The sequence below is a fragment of the Cebus imitator genome, unplaced genomic scaffold (genome assembly GCF_001604975.1).
Source record: "Cebus imitator isolate Cc_AM_T3 unplaced genomic scaffold, Cebus_imitator-1.0 Scaffold265, whole genome shotgun sequence".
Classification (NCBI taxonomy): domain Eukaryota; kingdom Metazoa; phylum Chordata; class Mammalia; order Primates; family Cebidae; genus Cebus; species Cebus imitator.
Genome location: NW_016107580.1, coordinates 938,183 through 951,115, shown reverse-complemented (window position 1 = coordinate 951,115; position 12,933 = coordinate 938,183). Strand labels below are relative to the sequence as shown.

The 12,933-nt window shown below is 39.0% G+C and overlaps 1 protein-coding gene and 1 long non-coding RNA gene across 2 annotated transcripts in view; one reads left to right on the top strand and one right to left on the bottom strand.

Annotated features, from left to right (window-relative positions):
• SBF2 (SET binding factor 2) overlaps positions 1–12,933 on the bottom strand; it is a 489,013-nt gene that overhangs the window by 121,834 nt on the left and 354,246 nt on the right. The window contains exon 17 of the mRNA XM_037728439.1: positions 9,129–9,197. Coding sequence (XP_037584367.1) covers positions 9,129–9,197 — 69 coding nt within the window. The remainder of the gene's footprint in view (positions 1–9,128; positions 9,198–12,933) is intronic.
• The window catches only part of LOC119467187, a 15,540-nt gene continuing 13,862 nt past the window's right edge, over positions 11,256–12,933 (top strand). Inside the window, exon 1 of the long non-coding RNA XR_005195716.1 lies at positions 11,256–11,655. This is a non-coding gene — a long non-coding RNA (uncharacterized LOC119467187). The remainder of the gene's footprint in view (positions 11,656–12,933) is intronic.

The window sequence follows — 12,933 nt, the reverse complement described above, 5'->3', positions numbered from 1 at the left end:
AATATTTGAAACTTATAAATAATCCTATATAATAATTAGTTAAACCATAACATCCTGACTTTGCCCTTCCAAGCCAAAACTTAATAAAGTATCTTTCCTGGATGTATGTGTAAAAATGGCTGAAGAAATTAGAGATTAGGAGTAATGCCAATTCAATATCTCTAAGCAAAAAGATTTTAAAAAGTTCCTAGAGGTATGCTTCATAAATTGGGACTCCTTTGAAGAACTCTATTATAGTTAAAGAACGTGAGCTTTGAAATCAGACACAATTGAGTGAGTCCTATCCTGACATTTACTAGCTAGGTAGTACAGATTCTTTCCAAGTCATATTTCCTTCACCTTAAAATGGAATAAAATTCCATAGGGTTAGATTAGGTACTGCAAGTCAAATGTAGCATCTTGTACTATATATGGTAAAAGTCGAATAAATATTAGCTCTCTTTATTATTCCTATCACCTTCCTCTGGACTCCGTTCTTTATAGTGTTCTGTTAGGCAAATGGACTTACACAAGAAATACCAGACTTTGACATGAAAAACGCAGATTTTACTTTATTCATGTTAGGGGGTATCGGCTGGGGAAAGAACTAGTGCTAGAGTCTGAGGGTGGCAGGAAGGTCACCACTTAGGAGCTAGCTCAGGAAATGCTGTAACTCTCTATGCTTTAACGTCACTAACTGATTAAGTCAGTTAGATTTACACAAGTGACACATGTGACTTTTCTAACGGCTTCTCTGATGAGGTAAGTTAGATTTATACAAATGATACAGATTACTTTTTTCAGGTACTTTCCTGTTACCCTATCCTGAATTTACTTGCCATGGGTTTTTATATTTTGAAATGGAAATAATAACTAGGTCCAAGATTTTTATTCACAACCAGATAAACTAGTGGGTCTTTATGTAGAATGTATAAGCCAAAGTTAAAATTCGGCAATAAAGAAACTAAATAACTATAAAATCAGGTACAAATGTAAATTTATATTTCTTCAGACTGAGAAGTCATGTTGTACATCTCACATTTTTTTCTAATATATTAATAAGAGAATTAGTTTAATTATACACTAAATACTGAATTAGACACATTTTGAAATAATACAGGTTACCTAAGCACTCCAGGTGTGGAAAATTCTTAATAATTAGCAGTCTTAAATCTTCTAACAACATGGGTGAACCTCAAAACCATTATGCTCAGTGAGAGAAGCAACACACGAAAGAACATATATGATATGATTCCCTTTAAATGAAATGTCTGGAAAAGACAAATTTATAGAGACTGTAAGCAGATTAGTGGTTGCCTGGTGATGGGGAATGACTATGAATGGGCATAAGGTTTCTTTTTGGGGTGACAAAAATATTCTATCTATTTATTTATTTCTATTTTTATTTTTGAGACAGAGTATCACTCTGTTGCCCAGGCTGGAGTGCAATGGTGCCATCTGGGCTCAACGCAACCTCTACCTCCCAAGTTCAAACGATTCTCCTACCTTGGCCTCCCAAGTAGCTGGGGCTCCAGGAGCATGACACCAAGCCCAGCTAATTTTTGTATTTTTAGTAGAGATAGGGGTTTCATCATGTTGGCCAGGCTGGACTCAAACTCCTGACCTCAGGTGATCTACCACCTCGGCCTCCCAAAGTGCCTGGATTACAGGCATAAGCCATCACTCCAGCCTGTTTATGTATTTACTTACTTATTTTTGTTTTTGAGAAATGTTCTATAATTAGACTGTGGTGATGGTTCTACCACTCTGTAAAACACTAAAACTACTAAAATACACACTTAAAATGGGTGAATTTTATGATACATAAACTATACTTCAATACGTTTCTTCAAACAAATAAATACAGTATTTTGAATGGCTAGATACTAGAAAATAAACTTTTACATGTTGAATAAAGAACTGTGAAGAAAAAGCACGTTTATACTGAGAATGGGTCTCTAAATAATGCTCTTATTCTGAAGTGAGACCTAACTCAATCAATAAAACTTCCTGAAATGCCATGTACATGTGGGAGGTCTTTAGAATCTGGAAAGGCTTCACTTTAGGGTGATGGCATTTAAAGGTGAATAGAGTATTTATTTTTCCTCCCAGGGTAAACATAGGCTATAATGGGTACCAAAGGACAAAGCGTTAGCTCTCCTGGGAGTCATTTTGAGTATCAATAACCAACAGATATGCCTCAAAGAAGTAATGGGAGGGATATGCCATATTTTGACTGATTCCAGAAAATCCCCCAGAATACCTTGGTTATTAAGAACTGTAACAACAGGGTGACCTTGAGGTGCATGGGTCACTGGAGATAAGGCATTAAATTAAATGGTGGCAGTCAGGCATGGTGGCTCACACCTGTAATCCCAGCACTTTGAGAGGTGAAGAGGGGTGGCTCACCTGAGTTCAGGAGTTCGAGACCAGCCTGGTCAACATGGTGAAACCCCATCTCTACTAAAAATATAAAAATTAGCCAGGCATGGTGGTGGGCGCCTGTAATCCCAGTTACTCAGTAGGCTGAGGCAGGACAACAGCTTGAACCTGGGAGGCAGAGGCTGCAGTGAGCCAATATTATACCACTGCACTCCTGCCTGGGCGAAAAGAGTGAAATCCTAACTCAAAAAAAAGTTAAACAGTGCCTTGTCGTGAAGGGGCCATGACTTGAATTGTTACTCACTGCTACTGTTGGGAAAAAATAATACAAAAGTATCCCATTGTGGTTCTATTTCTGCTCCATTGGGTTTTACTTTCTTGCTATTATCCTTCTAAAAAAGTAACCTTTAGACAGGAACCCCTGCTTTACATATTCTCAGCATAAACTCTGGCTCTTAATTTAACAAACATAATCTTTAAATAAAAAGAGCATAAGTAAAACAATGAAGAACGCAATGTTATTATTCATTAACTTTGAAATGATTCCTCTACTGTCAACAGCTGATCAATGGATATGAAAGGCCATTAGACAGTAAGTGTCTTGAGGGTAAGGATTATGTGTTACTAAACTGTGATTACTCTGCAACAGATGTAAACACAGGGCTTGGCATATGTAATAAACTGAAAGAGAAAATGAAAGTACCATATAAACAATAAACATAAGTATAAAAGGTTACATTATTTTTACAGTAAAAGTAATCCTAAGAATTTAAACCCTGCTGTTAAGGTACCACCTTCAAAGAAGGCTTCCATAAGAGTTAATGAACTACATGTAATTTAGTAAAAGTGGAAAGAAGTAAGAAGGAACTGTAGGCTTACAATCTAGGGGAAAAAATAATTTGTGGTGGCTGTTGGATGACAAATCCTGAAGGTTAGAAGATAGGCGATGTTACAAGTGGGAAATCTTGATCACTTTAACACTAAGTAAAATTCTAAAAGATAAACATAACCTTTCATCTGGGCTAACAAAATATCCTGCTTATATAATAACAGAAGGTACATATACACCATCTTTTCATTAGAATTATAAATGAAATAATTAAAAATATTAGATATATATGCTATTATGAGAGGATCATCAAGATGTACTACTAAGGGAAAAAATCAAGGTGTGTAACAGTGTAAATGGTTTGATGCTTTTTGTTAAGAAAAGATAATTTTTTTAAAAATTATTTTTATTTTTGAGACAGAGTCTCATTTGGTCACCCAGGCTGGAGTGCAGTGGTAATCTTGGCTCACTGCAAACTCTGCCTCCTGGGTTCAAGCAATTCTCCTGTCTCAGCCTCCTAAGTAGTTGGGCCTACAGGCACACTCCACCATGCCTGGCTAATTTTTGTATTTTTAGTAGAGATGGGGTGTTTCACCACGTTGACCAGGCTGGTCTCGATCTCCTGACCTCAAGTGATCTGCCCCACTAAAAAGATAATTTTTATCTGAATATTCTGGCAATAATGCATGACCCTTCCTTGGCCCCTCACCCTCACTCCCACCCCTTTTCCCCAGGAAGGAAACGAATGGTTCAGAAGAAATGGGGTGAAGGTGGGAAAGGGAACTTTTACTTTGCATTTTGTTCCTTTCTGTACTATCTGGATTTTATACATATATACACATATCTCTTTTACTTAAGATAATGTCCATCTGGTTGGTGGCATTGTGGACCAGTTTGATTTTTAAAAATTATCTGCAGTATTACAAAGACTATTAATATAAATTCCTAAGGACCATGTCAATGTTTTATTAATGTTGCTGCCCATGATGTTGCCTGTTATAGCAGCTTTTTATATTGAGATACTCAATAAACTTTTGTTCCACTGAAAAAAAATTAATATATGCTGTTTAAAATATTTTAAAAGTAAATTTAATCAAGACAAGCAGCTGAGTCCATTCTCTGAAGCAATGCTGGCAAGACCCAGGAGTTTATACTGGCTGAACAGTATGAAGATGGCTAATCTGCGATTTGTGCAAGGATAATGCAATTTACATCTACTGCCTGAATTAACAAATCCAATATGCACTAGAAATAATTTTCCAAAAGATACAGATTTAAAAATATCTAAGAATCAGTGTGATCTACCTTATCTAATCACTCTGTTATCAATGCAGTACTTTTTCCAAATCTATCTTTCTTTATCTTGCTTTGTGATACTGGAACTGTCCCCTTTGCAGAATATTAAGGTTTGCCAGTAAAGGTGCTGAAGGAACACTGAAGTAGGAAGTGGATTCTCTTCCTGGTTCTGGTGTACTTTCTCCATCTTGCTTCCTGTGGTAGGTACCTGCTGATGGTGTCTGGGAACACAGTGGCAGTGCTCACTATCTATAAAGTTTCAGTGGTACCCCAGCTGGTAGCTTCCCATCAAGTTTCACTGGCACCCTAGAAGTTTCAAGGCCATTCTAGTGGATGGCTTCCTAGCAAGTCTTGCCAGCACTCCAGCAGGCAGTTTGCTGCGTGCTAGTCCTGGTCTGGTGAAATTCTATGCAATCCAGTGGCCATAATAACACCTCTCCCACATGATCTGAATCAGCCTAGATCTGGGGAGGGGCTCTGTTCCAAGTTTGCTACTTCATTAGGTACTATACCTGAGCCCTAGAGGTAGTAGCTGCTCCCTATATTGTATTCCCATATTCTTTAGAATTCCCTCTGCCTTTTAGTAGTTAATACCCTGTTACTACTTAATAACTCCTTATATTAAAATTTCTGGTCAGGCGTGGTAGCACAGTTCTGTAATCCCAGCACTTTGGGAGGCCAAGGTGGACAGATAGCATGAGTCTAGGAATTTAAGACCAGCCTGGATGACATGGAAAACTCTGTCTCTACAAAAAAATACAAAAAATGTCTGGGCATGGTGGCTCATGCCTATAATCCCAGCACTTTGGAAGGCCAAGACAAGCAGATCACAAGGTCAGGAGATCAAGACCAACCTGGCCAACATGGTGAAATTCCTGTGATCCCAGCACTTTGGAAGGCCAAGGCGGGTGGATCACGAGGTCAGGAGATCGAGACCATCCTGGCTAACACAGTGAAACTCCATCTCTACTAAAAAAAAAAAAAAAAAAAAAAAAAAAAAAAAAACGAGGTGTGCCTATATATAGTAAAATAAAATAATGTGGCACAGTAATAACAAATGCCATGGTTTAATTTTTAAAGGCATTTTCATCCTTAAAAACACCTGGATTAATAATATAAGGCTATTTCCTTTCTGCCCTACATGAAAAAACAGAAAGCTCAAAATCAATCCAATTTGGTGTGCAGCACTTTTCTAATATTTAATATTTACATGTTAAGAGAATTATTACAAAATTCCAACTTTTCCTGAAACAATGGGAAGAGCTGGCAATCCTAGGCCCATTAATCTCCAGGTGACAACAACCAGAACCAGATGAAACCAAGAAAAGGCTGCATTCTCCTATCACACTCTACACCAATGTTTGTCTCCCACTTATGGTTAGTTTTTTAAACCAGATCTGTTCACTCACTTTTATTACATATTTGGTGCCATAAGCATTTGTAAACCCTGTTTTTGTATCATCAGGTAAATGTAATATACACTATAAACTAACAAAATTACAGAATGACCTATTGAGTTACAAAAGGCCACACAGTACACGATTCCATTTATATGAAATGTCCAGAATCAGCAAATCTACAGACAGTAGTAGCTTGGTGGTTGCCTAAGGCAGGGGTGGTGAGGAAGAATACAGATGACTACTGCTAATGGGTTTAAAACTTCTTTTTGATGTATGTTTAAAATTAGATTGTGGGCGGGGCACGGTGGCTCAACGCCTGTAATCCCAGCACTTTAGGAAGCTGAGACTGGTGGAGCACAAAGTCAGGAGTTCCAGATCAGCCTGGCCAATATGGTAAACCCTGTCTCTACTAAAAATACAAAAATTAGCTGGACATGGTGGCGGGCGCCTGTAGTTCCAGTTACCTGGGAGGCTGAGGCAGGAAAATTGCTTGAACCCAGAAGGCAGAGGCTACAGTGAGCCAAGATAGCGCCACTGCACTCAAGCCTGGTGACAGAACGAGACTCCATCTCTAAATAAATAAATAAAGTGTACATAAACCAGTTTTTTGTAAAATGAGCTTTTCAGTTGTCCTTTGTTTTACAAGTCTCATTTGTAACCTCAATCGTGAAATTTTCCATCCTTCTACCAATCTGTTAATAGGCAGCCATTAGAGCACCATTTCGGGTAGATTCTGAAAGCAATTCTGAATCCTTGGTTCCATTACTGGCAGAGGATTTAATTATGATCTAAAAATATTACAATTAAATTAAAAACTTACTCTTTCTTCTTCTTGTTGTTCCCACAGATCCATGTCTTTAATTCTCTGTTCCTCGTAAGCACTCTTTATTAAAGGAATTTCTTCCAAACGTTTGGCTCTTTCAAAATAGTCAATCTAAATGACATGAAAACAAATGTAGTTTTTACAAATCTCTTTTAACTTGGTATGTTAAAGGTCTACCAATCCTTTCATTTACCTTCTTTTCTTGATTCTTTAGGCGTTCTTGGAGTTCTTTCTTTTCTTTCTCCAGTTGTTCAACCTGTTTAGCCATGATGAAATCTGGATCCAATTCTTCAAGGTCCTGAAAGGTAATATAAATGCACAATTGTTAATAAGGATAAACAAGCAATGCCTAACATAACTCACTGTTTTCTAGAATAAAATCCTAAATTGCTTTTATTGTTATAATGGGTGATAATTTAGGAAATGTACAAATATTGTAAAATAGCCTTATTTCCATTTGACCGTAAGGAAAAAAAATCCATACATCTTTTTCTCACTCTTCTAATTTACATCTCCCCATATTCTACTATAGGGTGAGCAAACCTAATCCAAAAACTCATCTGAAATGCTCCAAATTTTAAAACTTTGTGAGCACCAACATGGTGCCACAAATGCAAAATTCCATACCTAGCCCATGTGACAGGTCAGTCAAAATGCATTCAGAACTTTGTTTCATGCACAAAATTGTGTAAAATACTATATAAAGTTACTGTCAGGCTATGTGTATAAGATTTCTATGAAACAGGCCAGGCACGGTAGTTTGCACCTGTAATTCCAGCACTTTGGGAGGCTAGTGCAGGTTAATCACTTGAGGTCAGGAGTTCAAGATCAGCCTGGCCAACATGGTGAAACCCCCATCTGTAAAAAAATACAAAAACTAGCCGCCAGGCGTGGTGGCACAAGCCTGTAATCCTGCCTACTTGGGCTGAGGCAAGAGAATCACTTGAACTCAGGAGGTGAAGGTTGCAGTGAGCCCATGTATCACTGCACTCCAACCTGGGCAACAGAGTGAGACTATCTTTTTAAAAAAAAAAAAAAAAAAAGCGTCTTATGAAATAAATGGATTTCATGTTTAGACTCTGGTCCAAACCCCAAAATATCTCCACACACACACACACACACACACACACACACACACACACATATGCAAATATTCCAAAATCCAAAGAAATCCAAAATATGAAACATATCTGCTCCCAAACATTTTGGGTAAGGGATACATAACCTGTCCTGTGATTAATATATAGTGGTTAAAACTGCACAGAGCGGGCCATGTATGGTGGCTCACGCCTGTAATCCCAGCACTTTGGGAGGCTGAGGCAGGTGAATCACCTGAGGTTGGGAGTTTGAGACCAGCCTGGCCAACATGGTGAAACCCCATGTATACTAAAAATACAAAAATTAGCTGAGCGTAGTGGCGGACACCTGTAATCCCACCTACTCGGGAGGCTGCGGCAGGAGTATCACTTGAACCAGGAAGTAGAGGTTGCAGTGAGCCGAGATCGCGTCACTGCACTCGTCTGGGCAACAAGAGTAAGACTCTGTCTCAAAAAAAAANGGCTGGAGTGCAATGGCGCGATCTTGGCTCACCACAACCTCCGCCTCCTGGGTTCAGGCAATTCTCCTGCCTCAGCTTCATGAGTAGCTGGGATTACAGGCACGTGCCACCATGCCCAACTAATTTTTTGTATTTTTAGTACAGACAGGGTTTCACCATGTTGACCAGGATGGTCTCGATCTCTTGACCTCGTGATCCACCCGCCTCGGCCTCCCAAAGTGCTGGGATTACAGCTGTGAGCCACCGCGCCCGGCCCGGTTATCTAATTCTTTACAAGTCCTTCACGGGAAAAGAGATTTGCTGATTTTGTCTGCCATAAGAACGAATCTATTTATAAAAAGCATAGATAAGAGAACTGTAATAAGTGACAGAATTTTAAAAAATAACTTTGAACATTCCAGAAAATTCTCAGAAGGTTAACAGAAATTATCAGTGAAGCTAAATTCTAATTTCTGGCTTCAATGATGTCACTCATTCATTCAATAAATATTTACTGAGTGGCACTGGGATATAGCAGAAAAGAGGACAGACAATATCCCAGCCTCACGGAATCTACTTTCTGTGATGGAGAAAAAACATGTAAACAAACCAATACATAACATAAATTCAGTTATTATAAAGTGCTATTAAGAAAATTAAGGCAGGCATGTAATAGGTGTGGGTGTTATTTTAGGAGATGATTTAGTGTTCTATATTAAATTTCCTACACATAGCATGCAGTAAATGTTATAACAAATATAACCACAGATATATCTTAGGCATACTACTAAGAGGATAGGATTCATGTAGTTCCATAATAAATCAAACTGAATACATTTATGTAAATCATAACAAGCTTATATATGGACTAATGAAACTTACCCTATAGAATGCACTGGTCAAAGGAAGTAATGCTGCGGCAATGTTATATTCTTCTAAGCTTGAACAATCCTTTAAGCAAAACAAAGACAAATGAGCATTAGGATATTTACCAGAAATCACAAATATATGGGAACCAACATCTGGGATACATTATTTACTGTCATATGAGGTTTTACCTTTTTATTTTTATTTTGCAGAGGATTCAATGGGAGGGGTTTATACTTTTATTCTAGATTGCCCAGCTAGGTAAGGCACAGCTAGGTAAGTTTTAGGGGAAAAAACTGTCCATGAAGCCCTTTCTTTTATAAATAAGGTAAAAGGGCTGGGTGCGGTGGCTCATGCCTGTAATCCTAGAACTTTGGGAGGCCGAGGCGGGCGGGTCATGAGGTCAGGAGATTGAGGCCATCCTGGTCAACATGGTGAAACTCCATCTCTACTAAAAACACAAAAATTAGCTGGGCATGGTGGCGTGCGCCTGTAGTCCCAGCTACTCGGGAGGCTTGAATTGCTTGAACCTGGGAGGGGGAGGTTGCAGTGAGCCGAGATCGCACCATTGCACTCCAGGCTGGGCAACAAGAATGAACTCAATCTCAAAAATAAATTAAATAAATAAATACATACATACATACATACATACATACATACATAAATAATGTAAAAGTACATTTGAGACAGGTATTTTCAAACACTATTGCTGAGTAGCTACCTTTACTTTCCTGCTCTACAAAGATTGTGTTAAGTTGTATAACTTACACAAAATATTTTTTGAAGGGGGTTTTAGTTTGTTTACCAACTGTATTCCACTGAGTCTAAGATACATTTTTTGCATATTTTAACATTTCTGAGATTGGGATCACCTTATAATTGACTGGAGGTATTTTTTCTTTCTTATTGTTATATAAAAAGGGTATCTTGCAGGCCAGGCATGGTGGCTCATGCCTGTAATCCCAGCACTTTGGGAGGCTGAGGCAGGCAGATTGTCTGAGGTCAGGAGTTTGAGACCAGCCTGGCCAACATAGTGAAACCCTGTTTCTACTAAAAATACAAAAATTAGTCGGGCATGGTGGTGGGCACCTGTACTCCCAGCTACTTGGGAGGATCAGGCAGGAAAATTTTTTGAACCCGGGAGGCAGAGGTTGCAGTGAGCTGAGATCAGGCCACCACACTCCGGCCTGGGCAACAGAGCGAGACTCCAGCTAAAAAATAAATAAAAAAGGGCAAAAAAAATCAGATAAGATATATCACTGATTCTGATTCTAAAACCCACTGAGTGAAATGCTGATGAATAGGAAGGTCAAGAAATCTCAGTGGGAATGTAAAATGGCACAGTGACTGTGGAAAACAGTATAGCAATTCCCCACATGCAAAAAAAGAAAGAAATATAGAATTACTGTATATTACTATTCTTTTTCCGGGCATATATCCAAAAGAATGGAAAGCAAGAACTCAAACAGGTTTTTATATATTCATGTTCACAGAAGCATTTTTCACAACAGGCAAAAGGTAAAAGCAACCCAAGTGTCTTGTCGACAGATCAGTGAATAAACAAAACATGGAATACAAGCACATACACATAGATGCAAGGAATAGTCAGCCTTAAAAAGAAATTCTGACACATGCTACAGCATAGATCAACCGCAAGGACACTATGCTAGACAGATAATTTTTTTTTGAGATGGAGTCTTGCTCTGCCACCCAGGCTGGAGTGCAGTGGCATGATCTTGGCACACTGCAACCTCCACCTCCTGGGTTCAAACAATTCTCATGCTTCAGCCTCCCAAGTGGCTGGTATGACAGGCATCTGCCACCATACTCGGCCAATTTCTGTATTTTTAGTAGAGACAGCGTTTCACAATGTTGGCCCGGCTGGTCTCGAACTCTTGACCTCAAGTGATCCGCCTGCCTCAGCCTCCCAAAGTGCTGGGATTACAGGTGTGAGCCACTGTGCCAAGTGGATAGATACTTTCATATAGTTACATTAACCAGTCTTTCCTCTGTCTGGTAGTGGGGTCCAATGTGGCCAGAATCCAGAACAGTGTCCACAATGACTGCAAAAGCTAAAACTGATCTCCTTAGAGGGCCAAGAATAATAATTAAAGCCCTAACTTTAGACAATGTAGCTATCTCTATCAAAACTCCTCATCCATCAGTTATGTTATATGTTTGCATGAATTGATTTTAAACTTATAGAGCTGGGACCTTAGACATCAATTATTCCAGTGTAATTCCTCCACTTTCCAGTTTAAAGAGGCATAGATGTCAGCCACAGAGCCACAACTGGAATCTAGATTTATCTACCTATCAGTGTGGTGTTTTTTCCTTTAGACACTGCCTTTTGTACTTGATTGCTTTCCTTTTATTCTTGGGTAGAAAATATGGATTATCTGAACTTCCAGTACCAATTTGGAGTGTGAGAGTGGTGAGAACAGACCTGACCAGGAGAGCAGCATAAGGCTTAGAGCTGCCTAGGTACACTAGTGCCAGAGACAAGCACTCTAGAAAACAGGAGGAAGAGTCAGAAGGGAAGGTGAGAATATACCACAGATAATCTTTGCCTATTTCAAAATACTGCTGTGGATGGGGAGGGTGTAGTACTGACCTGAGGAAAAAGGAAAACACTTTCTTGCACGAGTACTTTTGGTACTAGGATCAACTAAAAGAGTTTTCAATTGAATTTCATGTACTGTCAATTCTGAAAAACAGTTTGGAATTTACTGCATGTTCTATTGCAATGACTACTGAAACAATAATGGATTATAAGGCTGGGCACAGTGGTTCATGTCTGTAATCCCAGCACTTTGGGAGGCCAAGGCAGGTGATCACCTGAGCTCAGGAGTTTGAGACTGGCCTGGGCAACTTGGTGAAGCCCTGTCTTTACAAAAAATACAAAAAATTAGCCAGGCACGGTGGCCTGTGTCTGTAGTCCCAGCTACTCAGGAGGCTGAGGCAGTAGAATCGCTTGAACCTGGGAGATAGAGGTTGCAGTGAATCGAGATGGCGCCATTGCACTCCAGCCTGGGCAACAGAGAGAGACCTGGTAAATCCTTGCAGTCATTCTCAAATGGATCATATTCTGTGGCCCAATTAAAAACAAAAAAGTAAAAGATAGGTTCAAGCTTCCTATATTATGCTAAAAATAAATACTTTTAACTAACTCATCATTTTGACTAAATGTTTATTGAAGAAATGAGTAAGTGAATAAATAAAGGAATAAACATAAGGAGAATAATGAGAAAAAGGAGCTAAGGCAGAAACCTGGGAAAGATATATATTTATGTAAAGGGAGTGAGGGAAAATCAAGATGTGGAAAAAGAACTGGTGAAAATGGTATCATAGATGTTAAGAGGTAATGACCAATAGTGTTACATGCTTTAGAGGAAGTTTAGTAAAATGAAGATTGGAAAACAAAAACAAAAACACACACAAAAAACCCATGAGAAACTGGTGAATATAAGAGGTCACTGATGACTTCTGACAATATTAGGGACAAGGTGAGTAGAACAAAAGTCCCTGACTATAAATCTTCAAGGTTGGAAAGGAGAGCAATAAAATATCCACTTGGGCTGGTTGTGCAGGCTCATGCTCATAATCTCAGTACTTTGGGAGGCCAGTGCAGGAGGACTGCTTGAGCCCAGGAGTTTAAGATCAGCCTGGGCAACACAGACTCTGCTTCTACAAAAAATAAAAAAAATGAAAAGCCAGGCATGACGGTGCATGCCTGTAGTCCCAGCTACTTGGAAGGCTGAGACGGGAGGATTGCTTGAGCTTGGGAGTTTGAGGTTGCAGTGAACTATGATCACACCAC